The sequence below is a fragment of the Hippocampus guttulatus genome, chromosome 2, assembly GCF_054856545.1.
Source record: "Hippocampus guttulatus isolate MCC_2025c chromosome 2, RoL_Hgut_1.0, whole genome shotgun sequence".
Taxonomy (NCBI): Eukaryota; Metazoa; Chordata; class Actinopteri; order Syngnathiformes; family Syngnathidae; genus Hippocampus; species Hippocampus guttulatus.
In genome coordinates this window covers 27118944-27140839 of record NC_141262.1, presented here as the reverse complement: position 1 = coordinate 27140839, position 21896 = coordinate 27118944, and the positions used below count along the sequence as shown (strand labels likewise).

The 21896-nt window shown below is 46.9% G+C and overlaps 1 protein-coding gene across 7 annotated transcripts in view; it reads right to left on the bottom strand.

The window, feature by feature from the left end:
• Positions 1-21896, bottom strand: part of nrxn2b (neurexin 2b) — a 282388-nt gene that overhangs the window by 162002 nt on the left and 98490 nt on the right. For all 7 annotated transcript variants that reach the window (XM_086105123.1, XM_086105122.1, XM_086105124.1 and 4 more), the window contains one exon: positions 1571-1872. In XM_086105123.1, coding sequence (XP_085961249.1) covers positions 1571-1872 — 302 coding nt within the window. The remainder of the gene's footprint in view (positions 1-1570; positions 1873-21896) is intronic.

Genomic DNA, 21896 nt, shown 5'->3' with positions numbered 1-21896 from the left:
TTCTTGCTCAGTGGGACATAGATCTGGCAGTCATCTGCATAGCAGTGGAAGGGAATACCATGTTTCCTTAAGATGGAACCCAATGGGAGCAGATACAGCGAGAACAGCAGAGGCCCCAGAATTGAGCCCTGTGGAACACCACATGACAGGGGAGCAGTGCGTGACTCAGAGCAGCCAAGGCTGACACAGAAGGTTCTGTCAGCTAAATAGGACCTAAACCACTCAAGAGCACTGCCGCCAATGCCCACCAAGTGCTGCAAACGAGTCAGCAGAATACTGTGATCCACTGTGTCAAATGCTGCAGTTAAGTCCAATAAAACTAGACACACGTGGTCTCCAGAGTCATTTGCCAGGAGGATGTCATTAGAAACGCGTAACAGGGCTGACTCCGTGCTATGCATCGTCTTGAAACCTGACTGGAAGACCTCCAAGATGTTATGTTCATCCAAGAAAAATTTCAACTGCATGCGCACCACTTTTTCCAGAATTTTGGAAATGAAAGGCAGTTTGGAAATGGGCCTGAAACTTGACAGCACATCTGGATCAAGACCAGGTTTCTTGATCAAGGGTTGGACCACAGCATGTTTAAACTGTTGGGGAACTACACCAGAAGAGAGGCTGCTGTTGATGATATCCAAGACTGATGCGCCAACACTCGGGAGAACCTCCAGAAAGAAGTGCGGGGGAAGAGAGTCGCAAGGGGAGCCAGATGGCTTCGTCTGGCGAACTACATCCTCCAAAAGCGCCAAGGACACCGTTTCAAAAGAATTTAGCACAGCTGAACATGGAACATGGACAGAGGGGTCAGATACGGTATTTGAGACCGGAGTCCTAGCTGTAGAGACCTTATCAATGAAAAACTGAAGGAATCTGTTGCACTTCTCGGGTAAGGATCCGAGCAAGTAGGCAGAGGGGGTTTGAGTACAGAATCTATCGTTTTAAATAGTGCGCGTGGGTTGTGACGGTTAGGTTGAATAAGGTGCGACAGATATTATCTTTTGGCCTCTTTTACTGTGAGCTGGTAGTTACGCCAGCAGTCTTTCCAAATTTGATAAGAGTCTTCTAAGTGAGCGACATCAGGAGTTGGGCAAGTTGTGGCCTGTAGCTGCTCCTTGTGAGCATTCTCATTTTCTATTTGTGTGTTTGACTGTTTGCATTGTTCAATAAATGACTCAAATTGGTGGGCGACTGTGGCGCTCTGCGACACAAAGCAAAAGAATATTGACCAAAACGAAATAAATCTCCCAAGTCGGGGCTCCGCTGTACTTCAATCGTGTTCGGGAAGCACAGTAAAAGAAGAGCATTTCAATGAGTGCCCCTGTGAAGTGATAAAGTGCCTTGAACCTCATGGTAAAAGAATCACTGTTAGTTTCACAAAGAGCAAAAAAGAGAAGCAAATAGCCGACTGCGAACCTTGAAAACTAAATTTAACTGAAAGTGACAGATGATTCAACAAGCGGAGATAATCACAGGTAGCGGGCAGACATTCAACTCCGAGTGCAGTAAATCAGCGAGTAGACACAAGCCAGCGATCCAAAAGCGAGTGATTTTTCCGGGGCTGCGTGTTTACCTGACGCAGGTTGCGGGTGACGCGCACGTCATGCCAGGCGTTGTCGTTAAACTTGCCGTTGACGGGCTCCACCAGGGCCTCGAAGGCCCCCGAGCCCAGGTTGATGACCAGCCAGACGGCGCCGCTTTTCAGCGACAGGTTGACGTAGTCGGCCGACTTGCCCGTGTGCAGCATGAGGCCGTTGCGCTGCAGCGTGCGGAAGGACAGCGTGATCTCGTCCGTGCTGCTCTGGATCGGCGTCAGCGACAGGTCGTAGCAGAAGAACTCGTTGCCCTTGAAGGTTGCTACGGACTCTTCCTTTCCTGCCGGGGCGGACGAGATCGAGACAAGGGATGAGAAACTAGGCTACAAGAAAGAAAGTGAGGTGAATACATCATGGGCTACTGAAAATCCTGTGAGGAGAACCCGACTTCCTTAACTCATGAAATGCCAAGGACGACCTAAGACTTCCTTTGGAATCAAAACACAATCAGTTATGTCATTCGATACATTTTGTCACTGGCGAGTGGTAATGACGAAATGAAGCTTCATGGAGCACTGCGGCTTTCCAGCCAATCGGTTTGCTTGTGATTGAAAGCTGGTTCATTTACTCCATGGTGCCTTCAAGTGGTCAAGAAGCCCAACCAGTAAAATACACAGAATGACTTGAGGCTAAACCGTGACAAGACGAACATAAGAAGCAATATTACAGTTTTAGCAGTAAGTGTGGAGCGCAAATAGGGCATAAGTAAGCAATATAACATTGTAAGGACAATGTTTAAGAGCATCAATAAATATGAGTCTAAAATAGGGATTGAATTCAGGACACCTTGAGTGGAAGAGCAACGCGCTCTCAAGGACACCAGCTGAACAAATGTGCATGCCGACAACGAGCGAAACAGAATGACAAAATGACGTCTAAATGGAAAATAAAGTGCCAATCCTACACGAGTACTTCAAAAATCTAAGTATTCTTTTCCCACGCACAGTGACTCTCTAACTCGCCAACTAACTTGAAGCTCACAACAAACGCTGAACACACCCGCAAAGCGGCACGAAATATCGAGTGCGATTTGTGGAGTAACGATACCGTGAGTGACACGCTGACATCAATCTAAGACCGTGTTTGTCACCAGTCAGATGATTTTCTAGACTTCATTTGGCACTCCCACACTTGCTTGAGACACGCTCCGAAGCCTCGGCACATCTCACAATATCACTAAATGGGAGGGGTACAAATAGGTCTGATGCTAATGACGGCTAACTTATTAGCTTGTAGCATGTAGCGCTAGCCGCCACTTGTTGATATAATTGTGTGTGACGTTAAATTTGTGCTAACCTTATATTGGTCGGGCAACTACGGTTTCAGTTGGATTGCAAATGTAGTGAAAGCAGACAGAATTATGAGCTAATCGAGGCTCTGCTAGCAAACAATTGCGATCGTTACTGAAACTGGACCGAAACAAGATTCAAAAACGGCGAATAAAATGAACACTACTTCAGTTGGTGAACCATCAACTCCGGTTCGCCTCCAAGTTCCGTTCCAGCAAAATCTCGGGTGTTGCCCCAAGTAGCCACGCCGGATGTCATCGCCGTGGGCTTCCACAACCAAAAATTAGTTAGTGTCATCGTTGCCTGGAGGGCAAGCCAACACACGCGTTTTACGATGGCCGGGATGGAGAAACGTGTCTTTAAAGGTGCGCTGTCTCCCAAAATTGACATTTTGTCCACTTGTAAGTGAAGTGTGAATTGATTCAGAAAAGAACCATGGAAGGAGAAACAGAAAGAGATCGACAGGAACGTGGGGGGGAGGATGTGGCGGGGGAGGGGATGTTGGTCGGAGGTTGAGGTGCCTGAAACAAATCCAAAGTAAATCCTCTTGAGGGAAGCCTTGTGGCAATGCTGATTTTGGCAGCGCAAAAATAGCCATTTTCAATCACGGACTAGCTAAGTACTGTATGTTCACAGTGAGCTGATGGCACACATTCCTCTTGTTTACACTTCTTTAGCAAACACAAGCCGGAGAGTGCGAGATCAACCCAAAAAGGGCGACCCGCTACCGGCTCAGATGCCGTCCACTGTTCTCACCAACGGGAGGGAGGTGACGTCGCCATCGGCTATTATTCGCTAATAGCAGTGATGAGATGTCACTTTCGGGGTTTCACAAAACGTAATTAGAAGCCAACAATTGCCTCCACCTTCTTAGGTGTCGTTATATACATGAAGCGCCGCCGTGGAGGCACAGGCTGAACGTGATCGCTTGATAGAAGTCAGGACCCGCACGCACGGAGCGGAGACTAAAGTGCCATCAAGGTCTCAATTAACCTCACAGTAAGCCCCGGCTACATAGAGGAAACTGCCCATTTGAAATGGAGTCTCACATAATAGCCTCTTTATTATTCATTTACTGTCTGCTGTCTGATTGCTGCGCCTTTGGGACACGGCGAGTGCGTTTTCCGGAAGCTCGAGGAGATGATCCCCCACACAACGAACAATGGCTTCATGAGGTGTATATAAGCCCATAGTACCTCGATGGTAAAGCAAGTCTCACGATGAAGGAGATTTAGCATTCCGCCAGGCCTGGCTGCCATCTTTTGTCATCCTTTGTCAGATTGAAACTTTCAATCGTGGATCTCGCTCATTTTTGCCAACCCTGTGACATCTTTTTACACTTACGAGAACGCACCTGCAACCGAGGCCATCAAGGCACCATGGCAGAGGAGGATTCTGGCTGCCTCGCTAGGTTTCTGAAGGGCCACTTCACTCTCAAAGAGCCAAGATAGAGCGGAGCACAAAACGCCCACCCACATAGCAAACCTTCACGCAGTGACCCGCACAAACACGGCGGCACGCGCAAGCTCGCTTGTCGATGGCGGCTAACGACATGGCATGTGTGATCCGTGGATATTTACAACGTGTCTCCACTTGACACACATACAGCACCGCAAATAATAAAAATGGCACAAGAGGGCGCACATTAAATTTTTCAGCTCCTCGAGTGGATGTTATAGTCATAAAGGTGCAACATGTCCTAGCTTGATTTGCCCCCTGTGCGAAGATGTCCTACTTCCTGTAATTCCTGCTGACTTTAGTACTGTTGATGGCTGTCACTTTTCTAATCTGTCAAGTTCTAAAAAAAAAAGGAAAACAGAATACACTTTCCAGATCCTTTTGGATTTTTTTTTTTCAAAAAAATGGTTGTTTTTCTCTGAGTCCATAGTAATATCCTTATTGAGATGTCTAGCAAAAATATGGAGGTATGACATTTTAGCCATATCATACCTTTCCATTAGACATTCAAAGCGCAGAATGTGCAACAGGATCGGGTCTCTGGTCCTACGGGGCCCATTTTTGGTCAGATGGGGCCTAAAAAACACCTACAGGGGCACTAAATCAAAACCCCAATAACCCAAAGTAACAAACAAACAAAACGCAAAAAAAAGACTTAGACGTACAAGTGCGTCCTTGGTAGGCGGTGCCTAATTTTAAAAAGACGTACAAGTACGTCTTGTGAAATGAAAGAGTTAATTATCTGTCACCGGCAAGCACGCAACGTGGCACCGCTTATGTCCTTGCAACTCTTTGGCTCTCTAATTTCATTTTTTTTTTCATTCCACCCCGCAAGTCTTTGCAGCAAAGTATAAGAAAGTACATGATATGTCATGAGGTGGAAGTAACTTATGGAAATGTGGCACTTATGTCAAAAAGAGGGACTTTGAAACTCACAAAAAGGTGTCAAATGCGGTCGGGTGAAAAAAAAAAAAAACCGTAGCGCATTGTACCAAAGCATTTGACGACAACAAACTTCATTTTCCTGATCTACACAACCCGAAGCAGCTGCGCTTGGAATCTTAATGAAGACCCATTTAAAAACAAAGGCATAAAGACAACAATACATAAATAAAGAAGAAGCGCTGTGACGGGTCTCAGAGTGTGGAGGAGGGATATGAAAGAAAAATAAGATCATGAATTGAGAGTGAGCAGGGAACCTTTCTTTGATTGTGATTGTGGAGCGGCTGTGATGATTTTGGTTTGTCTGGGTGTTGATTGAAACCATGTAAAAATATTGTACAACTAACACCACGACATATGTTGGCTTGCACGTTGTGTGGCTTACAAATTATGTTTTGTAAATGCGAAGAGAGCCATGGGCATCCATCCATTCATCCATCCATCCATTTACACTGCATCGACCATATATTAGTGGCGCGTCATTCAATTAGCCACAGATCATGATTGGCCAGTTTCCGTGATCAGCAGATGTCGTTCAATGACTTTCATTGGCGATCACAAAAAATAATGTTTTTTTTCTTCATCAGAATAATCAAATAATCGAAAAAATAACTGACAGATTAATCGACGAGTCAAATAATTTAGTGAGCAGCTCTAAACTGAAAAAACAAAAGATGTGCAGCTACTTATACTGTCAGTTTTCGAATGTCTCTGTTCTCGAACAAATTGGTTTTCGACCAGAAAATCCGAGATTGTTACGCCTCGGATTACGAACGAAAATCAGTTTTCGACCAAACTGAGCAAAGCTGAATACTTCACTCGAATAATCTCGGCTTCCTTACACGAAGAAGTGACGCTTCCTCGTGTAACGTTCATTGTGAGTAGATGTGTTGTGGTGAGTTACGCAAATCTGACTGTTTTTTTTTTGTTGTTGTTATTTCTGCACAGTGTATTAGCCCCTAATCATGGGCTAATAAAATAGTTTCGGATGTCGAACAAATTGCTTTTCAAATAGCCTTCTGGAACGGATTATGGTCGAAAACTGTGTACATATATACACATACATACACACACATTTGTATGCGGTGCATCTGATTTTTATTCCTTAACAAGTTTTAAAAAATTAAATTTTACCAATGCTTTTTGATGTCCTTTGTAAGCGTATGAAACACATCAATGGAATAAGGGTCACATAGGATCTCACTACATGTATGGCCCACACCGCTTCGGTTCAGCTATGTTGAGGTTCATTGTGACACACTGACAAAAAAAAACAAAAAAAAACACACATGCGCAAATGATGCCGCATTAACCAGCTGCTGCGATTGGACAAATGAGCTGTTAGTTGCTTACACTCGGGGGTTATTGACAAGAGAAGCCGCAGTTGCGCCGGTGCACCGTTTGTCTAATAACCAAGCCTACGTTTCAATTTCACATCTCACTGAACAGCCTGCTTAGGCTCGCGAGATTGATATGACATCAGACTCTGCAAGAGACTCTATGAGTGTGTGTGTGTGTGTGTATGTGTGTGGTTGAGGAGAGACTCACAATGTCTCACAGTCAAACACTCTGGTAATGAATACCAGGTCATCACATTGGCTACAACCTAAAGTTTGAATGTAAGCAAACAACTGCAGTTTTCCAAACAGCACGTGGGCGTATTTCCAATAACACCAAATAATACGACTTAAAAAGGAAAAAAGAAACACCCGTAAAACGCTCTTATAAAGCTCTTTAGAGAGTAGAACCATGGACAGGAACGACAAATAAAGGAGACTGAAAACAGAAAAAGTTGCCAATTCTCATAACAAGCACGGAAGAACAACGTCAGCGATGAAATGCCGTAAAACGCTTGATGTATTTAGCGTGACGCAAAACGATGACTTAAAGGTCAAATGAGAAAATCGTTATTTACTACCGAATGACTGACGCATTCCGCCTTGGAATGCAACATGAGTGGCTGGCATATTACAGCCGCTATTGCAGTTTAAAAACTGGAGAAAAAAAAACAACCTATATGGGCTTCATCTTTGAAAACACCCCCTCTCTTCTAGTTGAATAATAATAACAACAATGATTAAAAAATCCCACTCTCGGTTATTGGCACCTGGTTTGTCATGATGGAAACAAAGCTGCAGTAACCAGTGGAGATGACACATGGAGCAAAAAAAGGCGGCGTGTGGGATGACAGAAGGAGCGAGGAAGGTTGAGGAGGCAATGGCACCGTGTCAGCTCTTCCCTGGAACAAGGCAGGCCTGAAGAGGAACGTGTGTGAACCTTCCATCACGCCTCGCTTCCTCTGATCCCGACGCCGCGCGTCACAATTCCCTCAAGAAGCATTTCTCTCGTTTTGGTGACAACCTCCCCCAACATGAATATTTGAGGAGGGGAAAGTCTCCACCTCACCACGCACGCACACATGCACGCACGCGCGGCATTTGATCCACAGCATCCTCGACAAGCACAATTAAGAGTTACTGAAATCAACATTGACTGGTCACTGATTTGCTTTTGAGGTACATCCGTTCGGTGATTTTGCTCAATTGCGGCTCGCTCTTGTGATGCGCGCACATACAAAACCAAAAAATGTGACACAAACGCAGACATGCACAAGCTAAAAGCTAAACACTAAATAGAATTTAGAATGCGATTTGGTAAGAATTCACACACACACATATATATATATATATATATATATATATACACACACACACACACACACATATATGTATATATATATACATATATATACAGTATACGCACATACACACACGCATGCATACACACACATTATAGATATACATATACACACATGTATACACACACACACACACACACATTTTTTTTTTTTACTAATGAGGCACGTACTTCCATAAGTTACCACAATAGGCTGTATTTTTTTTCTACTGTTTCCTACAAAGCTTGTCACAAATCAAATCCTCAACTAGAAAGTTCATTTCGAAAGACTCTTCTAAGAGCTTCCTTTGCTCCTTGAATACAAAATCTTTGAATCCATTTCCAATCCCCGCTTCCCAATAAGTTTGTGGCACGCGCCTCTGCACGCCAGCCGAGCGCTAGCGCTCCCTTTTCTGGGCAGCCCACTTTCTCTCTCCTGTCACAGCTCATTCTCTCCCTCCCACACCAGCTGCGTGAAGAACAGGCCCGCCATGCCAAGTGCCATTTGATTAGCCTCTTTCTGGCAGCCACGGTAATTGTTGGGACAAGTCCTCTCTTTCCTCCTCTCGTGCCCCCGCCCCACCCACTGCATCCCTTCGTCAATGGATCCCTTTCTTTTCTTCCTCACCTCCACGCGATTGGTTGCATCCTCATCACTCGGTTCTGCATTCACGCCATCCCTCCGCGAATGTCAGTCTCATTTTATCCGGGATGATTCCAATCCTCCCACAAATTCCAGACTCCCCGTACTTGAAATTAACAGTGATTCCTCATCACTTGGTGTCCCGCATTTCCTTTCTTTGCTGTCCCCACTTCAGCTCTTGGATGCATAGCTTTGTCTCAAGATGTCCCAACCTTTAAAAGTGTGCAGTTGGAAAATTATTTCTGAAGAACAAATAATCTATCTTTGTCCATCTATCTATCCCAGCAACCTATAGTGACAGAAAGAACAAATAAACGATTTTCTATCGTATGGCAGAAAGTATGAAATTGACGGCGGAGCACTCCAAACACATATACGCGTTTTCCTATTCTGCACGGGACTTGTGAAACAACCAAACCCCAATGGTCATCCTTCATGCGGGTTAACGACTTTCATGTGCCGCACGCATCGGTGGGAACGAGCTTGACTGACACATGACATCAGTGGTCTTGACAGCGTGGACCGCGACGGGGGCAGAAGACACAAGGAACTGACCCGGGGAGACACGATGAGCACTCTCCTTTTATAGTCATCGTTCGCTTACTAATGTACCACCCCCCCACACACCCCCTTCCACTACCCCCCCATCCACAACCTTTTGTACATACAAGACACATACTGGCACCAACATAAAGTCACCTCTGCCTACAGGCTGTTCCACCAGACTCCTCACATTCAGTGTAGTAAAAAGAGAGCTACATTTGCGTTCACGTTTGGAAATGTGGTTCTCCAAAAACCCCCCAAAAAAACAACAGAGAAAGGCACATTCATTGTTGCTTTTGTAGATTCTCCATCATAAAGAACAACAGAGCCGATCCACAGCTCGTCTCGACATTTGTCGATCGGTGTCCCCGCCCCCCTGCCCCCCGACATCTGTTGCTCCACACCAGCACAGTCACATGACCTGAGCAGCTGCCGAGCGGTTGCATGTGTTGGCCAATCATTCAAACGGGTGGAAAACAAACTGTGGCTAAATAATGCAGCATTTCATGGCCTTCATTGAGAGTAACACAGCGACGATAACTCAAACGCCCCCAAGGCAATCCAAAGCCCAACGGGGACCCTCGCTGGCTCTGGGAAAACTCCAAGCCTGTCTCCTCGGAAAAGACACCCCATCCATTTTTCAAAGTGGAACATGCCTCATGTTTTTTTTGGGGTGTCCTCTGTGACATCCAAAATAGAAATCAATGTGTCTGGCGCACCGTTGTCGCCCGATGCATTAAATGTGGAATCGATAACTAATGTCACAGTCATTTTTCCTCATCCGCCAACCAATGGGATACGATGAAAGTGCCTCGCGCCTCCCGGGAGCCGCTGAGAATTGAGACGGCAGAGCGAGGCATGCTGGGATTGCTCACCGAGCCTAAAAAGAACCTTGCTCGGTAAATTATGGCCTGGAACTACAAACAGGTGGTTCAGTGACTTGACACTTCAAAGACTTTCACACATTCGTGATCATAATCAAGATCAGTTTGGTTGTCAAGTGAATAAAAAAAAACAAAAGGGCCCCAACCTTTCTCCTTATGCACTATAATATGAATGATGTTGCCAGGTAAATGGCCCCATTCTGCGTCCTGCCGCAGTGGAATTTCTAACCCGATATAGTCAGAGTTCATAATTCTCAAGTTGTGAAGAGAAATTGCAGGACTGAAAAGATATTCCATCATAATAAAGCGGCCCTGCAGGAATTCACATCAAGGCATCATACACACTTTGGAGACCCGGACGTATGCCGAGGTCCCGACAAAGGAATAAACCAAATCATCCACACATATAAATTGGTAAAAATGTATGAGGGCATCCCTTGGAACCACGACAATCATAAACCTCAACCCTGTAATAATCCTCCACTCCTTCAATATTTATGGGCCGACGCTCACAATCTCCCACTTCTCTTTTATTATTTGTCAGCAGAGATGATTCAGCCTCCGGAGGGCTGCGACACCCACACACCCACACACGCACAAACACACACACACACGGATTCAGGAAAAAAAAACCAGAGAGGGGCGCAGCTCATCATTGCTTATTACGCTCCTTGCATCTCTCTCGCCCGCCTTGGGTCAACAAAGATCTCTCAAAGTGTGGCAGAGGTTGGGTGTGATGGCAGGTAAGCAACTCTGGCAAACATCTCCTTTTTGGTGCCTTCATATCATTTGCTTGAACTCATCATACTGAACCTGATTGAGAAGAACCCCCAAAAACCTTTGGGATGAAAGAAAAATATGGTGCCGACCGGTCCCACACAAGAGCAGAAGCTTATTTATCGACTATTTTCACTCTCTGGCAGTAGCGGCTCGTCAATAGAGCGCACCAGGGCGCTGCCCTGCCACTGTCGCCGGTCACCACATTACTTTCTGAAAGTTGATAAAAGTTGGTTTGCTGATTTCCAGGTCTATCGAGTCCTTTTTAAAATTTTGCTATCGGTCTCGAAATCACCGAATGGTTTCGCTTCCGGATACATGAAAGGAACGCTGATTGAATATCAAGCCAATGGGGCTCTGAGGTCTGCAGACCCGGGTCAATTTGCGGAGCTCAAGTTTAAATCCAACACGGTGAAGAAGCATTTGGCGGTTATGCTGCACACAAACGGAATAAGGTGCCAACAGAAGTGAAGTAAGACCCAGGATACATGCCTTTAAATGCACCTTAAAAACTGTGTTCCCCATTGAATGAAGGTGTCACGTTGCGCAGTGGTGGTGGACCCCAAAAAGCAGGCAGGAGGGACGAGCCAGTTGTACTTGACGAGTTGTAGTGATAAAAACACAGAGAAAACAAAATCCTAACAAAGTCCCGAAAACCAAAACAATCCAAAGTAGCAAACCAAAACCATGACTGAAGCAAAAAAAAAAAACGATCAACAGAAACATAACCGAAACATGACCCAAAACATGACAGCAAAAAACAAAGAATGACCCGACACTGAGTCGTCGTGCCGGGAGTCCTTTTAAACTAGCTAATGACATAATGACCAACAGGTGTGCAGCTGCAGGGAGAGCCCTACAGTGCCACCTGTTGGTCACAAACCGAAAAATGACAGAAGGTCTTTGAAGCATTTTTAAAATCCATTTCACCATCCGATCTTTGAGTAATTACAGAAAGCTACGTTCAATTTTTTTTCTCTCGTAATTTTAACCCGATACTCTTGTTTGCTTCGTCTTTAAATGTCATCAGCTGTTCCGTTTGTAAATACTTTTTGGTCGTGGTGCTTTTGATTGTGTGCTCGGTGAATCAAATTGCCTTGCTTAGAGACGGACGGACGGATCGACCGACCGATAGATTTTTTTAGACGGTAAATCTGTCTGACAAGAAAATTTCCATTGTGCATCAATGCAAAGTCTGCAATCTTGCGTCCATAACGATGCTTACTGAAGAGGCCCCGAGATGAAATGCCTTTCAGAAATGTGTGGTAAGAAGGGGGGTGGAGATGTGGGGGGGTGGGGGGGGCAATTGAGAAACTGATTAAAAGGCAAATGGGGAAAAAAAAAATTGATTTCCCATTCTGACAGCCCGCCACAATAGACGGAGAAGGTAATGGGGTGACCGCATGCTTATTTGTCTGGTCGGGGCTATAAACTTGCCCGCTGTAGCTGCTCGTTATTGGACATTACCACTTCATCCTCTGCTATCTCCCCCCCTTGCCAGCACAGGCAGGAAGACAGGGACTCCTCGGACAGATTACCCAAATGAAATAATCCTAATCTCCATTCGCAGCTAATTACAGCCACAAGAAAACATTCCCCAACAGAACCGCACCGTTCCCGACGGTGGAATGGGTCTTTCCGCGGCATCCGTCCAACGACCTTGAAGCTCTCAACGTGAGGATGGCCTCACCGTCAAGGTGACGAGGCAGACGGGGCGGACTCATTTTTCATGCAAATCAAAGATCGTCGCCGTGAACTTTGGGACACCTTCGGTGAGCTCCATATTTCCACATTAACCCTGAGTCGGATTGGCCTCGTTGGCTTGGCGGTGGGTCGCGCGCGCGTTAGCTTGCCCTCTCCTTGTACTGGGCGCTGTGCGCTCATCACCTCCGGAGCCAAGACCCCGCTCGCCCTGTTTATTCGGAGCCACCCGGGAGGTAGATGGCGCGTCACGTGGTTGACATCCATTAGGTCCGCGTCACCCATAAATCCTGTTTCGCGTGCGTGCACTTGAGCAATCGCCACATAATTACATTTCAAACATGCGGCTCGCGTTGACCTCCAGGAGGAGCTCGCCGCCATAAAGATCAAGCACGCTAAATCTCCCCCGTGAGATTTTATGCACATGTATTCACTAGTTCAGGACCCTCGCTGGTAATGGCACGTGTCAATCGAATCAAATCTTGACACGCAAATGTTATCGCAAGGTCTTTTGGGGACAGGGCCATTCTGGCCGTTTCCTCCATCAATCGCGAGTTGAGAAATGCTCAGCCATGATTTCAACAAAGCACGAAAATGGCTGTTCTGTGGTTGTTTCTGGTGGCTATGACCTCTGCGCTTGGATGGATGGCTTGTGAAGCCGAGGATGAGGAGAGAGAGCGCAGATGCATATTTGGTACTGAGAGTCGCTGCTTGGAATTGAAACGGATTGACATGGGACATAAGTGAATTGATCACTTTTTCTTCTTGTCAACGGACGCTACAGCTTCTTGTTTACTTTCAAACTTAGCTTGTGGCAGATGTGTGCACATTTTCAGCACGATGTCTCAGATCCACTAGTGAAAGGACACTTTGATGCTCTCCTCTTTCATCTAGAACGGCTTCAAACAACAAAGAGTATAGCAGGAAAAGTGGCTAAGATTGCTTAGATTGTTTTAATGTAATGTGTTGTCTTGTATTATTTTATTGTTTTATGTTGACTGTTTTGTAAAGCGCTTTGTTCCAGCTGCAGCTGTTGTGAAAGCGCTACACAAACAACGGTGTGTTGTATTGTATTGTGTGTTGTGTAACTGAGGCGAAGGAAGGGATGAAGGCGGCCGAGACTAAGTGGTCAGCGAACATTTTTATGAAGGCCGCAGAGATCACATTTCATTTGTACTGTCATCGAATGAGCACATATGTGAACGCTCACTTCATTTTGTGATTCAGAAGCCAGAATGACCCCTCTCTTCTGCGATTTCACATTTGTTCATTGTACCAGACGAGCAGACCAACGTTCAAGCCACCATACTTGAATTCTGTCCGTTTTGGTACTTGGTGTTATCGCCGTGTGTCTCGAATGGTGGAGGCTAATTCAGACCGTCGCACGTCATGAGAAACAACAGCACATGAGTGATCGGACTCTAATTAGTTACCCTTTCTACTGGGTAGAATTATATTGGTCCATTCTACTGGGCCCATTTGTTGGCTCATCGGTTCCCGTCTCTGTTGCTGCCTCTCAAATGGTTGCTTTCCTGAAACAGATTCTTCTATCTTGTAGCACAATCTTGTAATTCATCACACTTGATTAATAAGAGTAGCAGAAAATTGCACAATTGTATTTCCAATCTGATACGGAACTCTCCATCTGTTCCTCCCATTACTTTTCAAAAAAAGAGGCAAATACAACCGCGCCCCCCTCCCCACCCGCCAACAAAAAAATACAACCGGATGCAGCAGCTGCCATCGTGGTCTAATGAGTGAAAAAGGAAAAAAAGTGGCTCTAATTGAGGACATGTTGTTTACCAGAGGCTGTGATGAGCGAAAAACAAGCAGACTTTTTTTTATTTCTTTCTTTTTTTTTTTTGCCCCTTGAGCATCAAACTAACCAAAGCACTGAAGACGTCTTACAACACGGGTTCAATCGGACAAAGGGGTGATCCATACATCCTCATTCCATGAAAATATGCGCAAAACCCGTTTCAGTGAGTTTCAGTGAATCAAGCGATTGAAACCCTTTTCAACATCACAGCCCTCTTTCCACACAGAATACTTTTTTTTTTCTCGAATCACATCAAACATGCCGGCTTAACTAAATGATGGTGACCAACTCCCAAATGGAAATATTCCAAACGCATGAATGAATACTAAACGGCAGGTGTTTCGCGTTCGATTGCAAATCAATCCAACTGTCTGGAAGCCGAAAACTTTCGTTTCATGAGCAAAAAAAAAAACAAAAACAAAAAACAATGGCACCAGCAAGACCGACTGCATCACTCCCGCCCCCAAAATAAAATGAAAGGCGATGCCAGGCAATGGCATGGACACCGCATCGCCATGGCGACTGGCTGAATGGAGCGTATTACCGCAGCCAAGGAAATGCAGGGTGGGAACAAAAACAAAACAAAAAAAAAAGCAAACGGTACGGACCAGCCCTGGCGCCACGCGACCGGATCGCAATAGACGCAAGGAGCCCACTCCGTCGTCCTCGTGACTTTCTTGTACGTGCGTGCCAAACGCTCGCTGTGCTTAGGCTGCGGGGGAGCGACACCTCAAAGTAAATGAAGCTCAGTGCATCATAAACCAAATTTGAAAACAACCATGTCAAAGTACAGCTCCAACACGCGTGAAAAATAGAGGCGGCATCCCAAAGAAGGGAGCCCAAGACAAAAGAAAGTATTGATTTATCATCATCGACGCTGCCACCGAAACCAGATTGGTACCATCAATTATGTATACGCCGTTCAAACATGATTGCACATTTCTAATTGCTGCCACGCTGATCTCCATGGCAACAAAGGCTCCAAGCGTCACTTCAGAGTTCTTGTTCCGTTGAACAATCAGTCTTTCTCCCCCTGCCCCGTCCCTTCACTCTAATTCCCCTCATTAACTCTGAATCAGATATTGAAAAAAAAAAAAGTAATGCCCTCATTCAGTTTTAACAACGCTCATCTGAGGCTGCCGTGACACAAACTCGCCACGCTTTCAAACCTGCGCCTTTGAATATGAGGGCCACCGCGCAGAGTCTGCAGCATTTTTGGCAAGTCTAAAAGTTGCCCGACCGACTGATATGTGTTTGTGTGGAGCGCAAGTGTAATGGGGGGGGGACCTCCGTTATTCCGACTTCCAGTCTGCAATGGCGTTTGCAGATCATAGACCAGGACCCAGACTCGACTCCTCGACGTCCGACGTCGGAGCCGTGGTTAGGTTAGTCCAGAGGTCGGTAACCCAAAATGTTGAAAGAGCCATAATGGACTAAAAATAACAAAAAACCCCAAATATGTCTGGAACCCCAAATAAAATTAAAAGCCTAAAAATGAAGGCAACAAATGCTGTATGTATCTACGTTAGCTACATTAGCCTACTAACAAAATGACTAAGTTGGCGACAAATACACAATGAGCCTTAATTTAAAAAGTTTTTTTTTTCCCCCTGAAGTGTATCCTGTAGAGCAGGGATGCCCAACCTTTTCGGCCTCGAAGATCTACTTTCGATCAAGCCGTTCCCGCACACGTGCGCATACGCATGCACTTACACGCGCATGCCATAATGAGCAACAGCCGTAACGGCCCCAAAGATGAGCGAAACAGAAAAATAAAGTCGACACAAGAGTTTGTGAATATCACTGGCTACCTTCGTCGAGACCTGACGCGGAGGCATGGGACGAACTTTTGCAGTGTGTTAACTATCGTAGCTGATGTGTACCGTTTAAAAATGCTTCTCTCGGCCCTCCAGATTCCCATTCTTTGCCTGTACCCTCGGGGAATTGTGCATGAAATGCCGTTTTATTTATTTATTTATTTTACAACAGCCACCTGCCTGGCATCCCACGCTGCTAATTGAAACGTGTGTCGCAGGGTATGACACAAATCTTCGTTAACAGAAATGATGACATTTTTATAGCATTGGGAAATGTAAACAATGTTTGTGTCATGTTTGTCCTCCTACAGAAACCATATTAAAACTATTAAAGATATATTTCCCTCGCCCATCTGTTTCCATTTTCAAACATTTTTGAAAAACCTCCAGGGAGCCACCAGGGCGGCGCTGAAGAGCCACATGCTGCTCCAGAGCCGCAGGTTGCCGACCGCAGGGGCTCGCCCTTAACAAGAGCGCCTATGTTTCCATGGACACCAGTATCCTTGAAGAACCTTTTACAATGGAGTTTCACCGAGAATTTTCCACGTTAGATGGCACACTCGGTGCCTATTTTGAAATCAATGGGCGGAAAGAATGTGAAGAAATATTGAACCGCGCTACAAGTGCTTGTCCTGTACATAGCCGAACAAAAAGGTGGGTTTTTTTCCCCACCGCGCGTCAAATTGCTAGTGCTTGTACGTCTGTTTGTACACTTGACATTGTGCCCTTGCTTTCCCATTGAACTCCGCTTGGCATTCGTGCAAACGGCGCCCACGCGCATCATGAGGCCATTCGACCCAAGTACAGCGCTGCTGTCATAAGGCTTCCATCGGTTCCAAGCGTTGATTGGGCCGGCTCGTCAATAAAAGCGCGGCCACAGCGTCAGCGTCTTATCAGCCTCCCGGCAGCCTTCCCCCTCGCCAGCGGTCGATAGATGGAATCCATAAGCGAGTGTCTGACGCAGGCTCGCGTCTTTCGGTGTCAAGTCGTCCCAGTAGCGCCGTTCGTGCCAGGCGCCAAGCGCTGGTACGACTGGATCTGAAGTGTTTCTGATGCAACTCCAGCAGTTGACCGGCGCCATGATGCGTTTGTTGGGAGGCGGCGCTCTGAGCGCGCCGGCAGCGTGTGACCGGAGTGCTGCCATACGTCTGCACATTTGCGCAAAGCACTCTCGGCTGCCCAAATGATGGATGTGCCTCTTTGTCGCACAGGTTAGAAGGCATCCTTGATGGAGGAGTCCAACCGTTCATCACTCGCCGGCTTCCACCTCCCAAGGCCCCCCGCTCCCACCTCGCTATCCATTCTCTACACCCCCACCCCTTCCCTTCTTCTTGCCGCTACATGACGAATTGCTTACACAAGAAATGTGTTCTTGGACTTTTGTTCCATTTTTCGTCCACCCCCCCCCCCCCCCAAGTCTTTCTTCATTTTTACACCTAATTGCTTCTTTTTCTTTCCGCTCCCAAGAACCCCTCACTTCCCCCCATCTCAGAGAGCCAGCCGGCCATCTCTCGTCGGAAGGCTGGTGGTTAATGACTGGCCCATGTTTTTCCATTCCGTTTCAATCTCGGACCCATCTTTGCTGAAGTAAGCCAAATGTTAACTGCGCGACCACGCTAAGAAAAGGTCGAAACCCAATGACAAATCACAACGCGCCGGCCGGCCGATCGTTTCAACGATGGACCTCGAGGGCATGAGACGACGTTGAAATGTCACGAAACAACAGTCAGCAGTATCAATGAAGACCATACGACCTAAAAGAATCTGCCGATGCTACAACTTCATGTCGGCGGCGCTCTCCGAACCTCCCAAAAAATTACTGTTTGTCTTCAAATATCTCTTTCGCATCTCAAACCATGACTCTCGATGCTAACAGTTAGCATTAGCATGTTCCATAACCCTTTCATGTGACCTGATAACACCATAAGCTGTCCGCTGTAGTAGCGTCTGCCCCTGAAAAGGGTTCACGAGCCATTCATGTGTACTTAGATTTGAACGGCTTAATCTTTGAGACAGGCAAATGCTACTCGCAGGATCAATACGATAGCCTCGAAGAGCCAGGACCCGATGGCTTGGATTTTGTCCGGCAACGGTATGAAAATGGAAGCAGAGAAAATACTTTACTGTAACAGCGCCAGGCAGGTGGAAATGTATCTCGGCCCCCCCCCCCTCATAAACAAAGTAGCTGTTGATTATGTACACACACATCCTCTAATGAGCGGCTGCAAAATCATTTATCTTTGTTTACCCACAGCCGACAGAGAATATACCCTGGGATTTATGCACATCCTTGCATCGTCGGTCCCGTGTAAGTGCTCCCTCCACCGCAACTCAACCACTTATCTAGACGACGAGATGTTAAGTGAAATGCGAGTCGGCTGCGTCGGGGAACCTTGCCGCCGCCGCCGATGCTCGCTGTCGCTATTCACTGAGCAGCGAGCAAAAGGGTCCAAATTAGCCTCCCTTGCAGGCGAAGCAAACGACGTCCGGGATGGGAAGCGCCGGGGCTGTCAATAGGCTCGTTAATGGGGGCAGCTTGATAAACAGACTCATTCATCATCAATTTCCCCAGTAAGGCACAGCGGAGACAAATTTTCTCCTCTTCAGGCTTGGGGAGGAGAGCGCCCCGTCCTTGATGATTGATTTGAATATACACAGGCTACATCAACATTAATACTGATTGCTGATTAAGTTCCGATCCATTATGCTCACTCAACCAAGACGCCGTCGCAGCCCCTAACCTCTCCGATCCCTCTTAATCCATTTATTCCCTCTCCATTTTCCTTTTGTCCCATTCCTCAAGCCGACTTTTTACATTTGCGTGCAGCCGCCCGAGGGAGTTGTTAACAGGCTTTCCTTGCACCAGAGGTGAAAAGGTCTGAGACACACACACAATCGTTTTACTTGCCAATCACGTCGAAAGCAGACCCAATGTCACGTTTTCTGATTTTATGGTCTGGCAACTATTTTAGGATCAGCGTTTAAATACAACACTGGCGGCACGGTGGGACGACTGGTTAGCGACTCGGCCTCGTAGTGCAGAGGTCGTGGGTTCGATTCCGGCTCAGGCCTTCTTGTGTGGAGTTTGCATGTTCTCCCTGTGCCTGCGTGATTTTTCTCCGGGTACTCCAGTTTCCTCCCACATTCCAAAAACATGCATGGTAGGTTAATGGAACCCTCCAAATTGTCCCGAGGAGTGAGTGTGAGTGCGGATGGTTGTTCATCTCACACAGACACACACTGCGATTGGCTGGCAATCGGTTCAGGGTGTCCCCCCCCTACTGCCCGAAGACAGGCTGGGGTAGGCTCCAGCACGCCCTCGTGAGAATAAGCGCATTAGAAAATGGATGGATGGATGGATGTTTAAACACTCTTGATATGGCTTAAAGGTCATAAATTGATGGAATCTTTCCCCAACAGAGAAATCTATAGCTCGATAGACCAATTAGATCCCATCCATCAAATCATTCCTCCTTTATCTTAATATCCTCGACTCTCTGTACCAGGATTATTAGTCGTAAGCATGAAGAGCGCATCGCTCAGACGCGCGACAGCCCACCCCGTTAATGGTGACGCGAGTGTGAGGGGTAATTTAAATCAAACCGGCGAGATGCGCTGTCTGAGCTCCCTGTTTATCACGCTGTCATGTGGCAGCGATCAACGAGGACCAAAACATGATCACTTCCCGGCGCCAACGCTTCCAAAGGGTTCTTAATCTCCGAGGTTAGCCCTCGCCGTGACAGCCCGGCTGTTTCCATGCATACAAATGGCTACCGGGCTCGGCTCCGGTCCCATAAGGTAGACTCGCGGCACGACCCTCACGGTGGCTCGGCAGTGGCCTGACAAGTGGATAAAGAACCTCGCGCAGGTCAAAGGGATCAGGATCGTGGGTTTAGAGAGCGACATACCGTACAGCTTGTTCGGGTTGCCCATTTTCCCACTGTTGCTATGACGACGGGAGAGTCAATTAGTTTTAATGAGCTGGACAGGTCAACACCGGCAGTCATGACAGAGAACACACACCGTTGAAGTTGCAGAAAATAAAACGGGCGCATTGCAGAAAAGCAGCTTCCAGGTGCCATCTGCTTCTCATCCTCAACTTAATAGGCATGCGTCTACATGCGGGGCCAAATTGCCCTCGCGACTGAAATGGAGTCCAAAATGAGTCATAGCTTCAGGCTTTGGCCTCGATAAGGAAGGTAGGAGGGATCTGAAATGATTACAGATCATTATTTGGCGGAAACTTGGAAACCGGATCGCGTTTCTGATACCAGACCAACCGCGCCCCACCCTCGACGCACACGTCCCAAAACTTAACATCACGAATAACATGCATTCTGTCTCGCTCGATGAATTTCCGCATGCTTCTCGCAGAAGAAGACGTTCCCTTCAAGCATCTATTCTACCGGTAATGAAAGGCAAAACGGCTCACGGAAAAACAACTCCGGCAGCGATTATGCTTCGTGATGATCCCACTTCGTTCATCCACGCCGGTACTAGGGTTTTGTCTTTGCACTTCTGCGGAGTCTCAGAAGAAACATTTGCCAAGGAGACGGACGCTTTTCATATGCCACTTCTTGGCTTGGATCAATAGGAGAAAGTGCAAGATGGATACACGATCTCCACATTGTTGGCGTTTTCCACGTCCCCGCTGCCAACTAATTGAAGGCGGTGATAAATCTCCTTTCGCTCCAACTTTAATTAAGTTGCCTCTTTTAATCACTTCTGCAGACTACTGCAGTGCCTTTCCTTTAACTCCCAATTACTCAAAATGGAGGGAAAAATAATGTAATGCTCTCTGATGGAATCCAAAGGGGAATCAGTCTTCAGGGAGAGACGCTGATGGTTTTGCGAATGAAGTGTGGGGAAAAAAAAAAAGTGTATTGTGTTTGTTGCTGCCGACAACAGGCTACCCGCGCACCTGCTGATGAGTGAGGCAGCCGAAACTATTCTTCAAATGCATCTGTCTCGTCGCGCCTCAGTGTGTTCTCGACGCCAGCCGTGCCCGCCGGGAGGCCTCATTAGTCCGGGGAACCTCACGACACACGCACGGCCTCTCGCCGGCGAAGCACGCGTGGACGCACCTACGCCCGCGTCCGCCACTCCGCCTGCGCGACGTCATAAACATGCGCGCGCGTTGCTTCGTTACGGTTGACGCGAAGTGAGTCGGGGGGAGCCGAGAAATGACGCTGAACCCACCAACAGATTCGCGGCGCCGAAGCGACGAACGCCCCGGGGAATGGCGGCAAGCCAAAAAGAGCAGCTGTTTAGGTGCGAGGGAGGGCAGCATACCTGACGGTAGGCCGTTTGTAGTGTGTGTAGTCATACTGGCGAAAAGGGCCAGCGGTCATTCACCACTCAACTGAATAGCCATTGTGCTGCTGCGCGCCTTGGCCACATGGGGGCAGTGTAAGACAGCCAAACAGAAACGCGTACCGTATAGACATCTCCTCAGCTCCACGCGGAGGATAAAGAAAAGACAGGATGAGTCCTGTTACATCAAATGTCTGAGGCTACGTTCACAATGCAAGGCCCCTTTGAATTTTTTTTGGGGGGGGGGGTTATATCTGATTTTTTAATGAACATGTTCACGTTACAAATGCGGCTTCTGATGTAAAACGAAGGCATCCCCGATGTGAAACGCATTGACAGAGCACGACGTCGAGTGACGCGTACAATAGACGCCATCGCACGGCAGTGTTCAGAGAAGTGAAGATGATCCGGCGTATCGGGGCTGATCTCAAATCGACAGAGG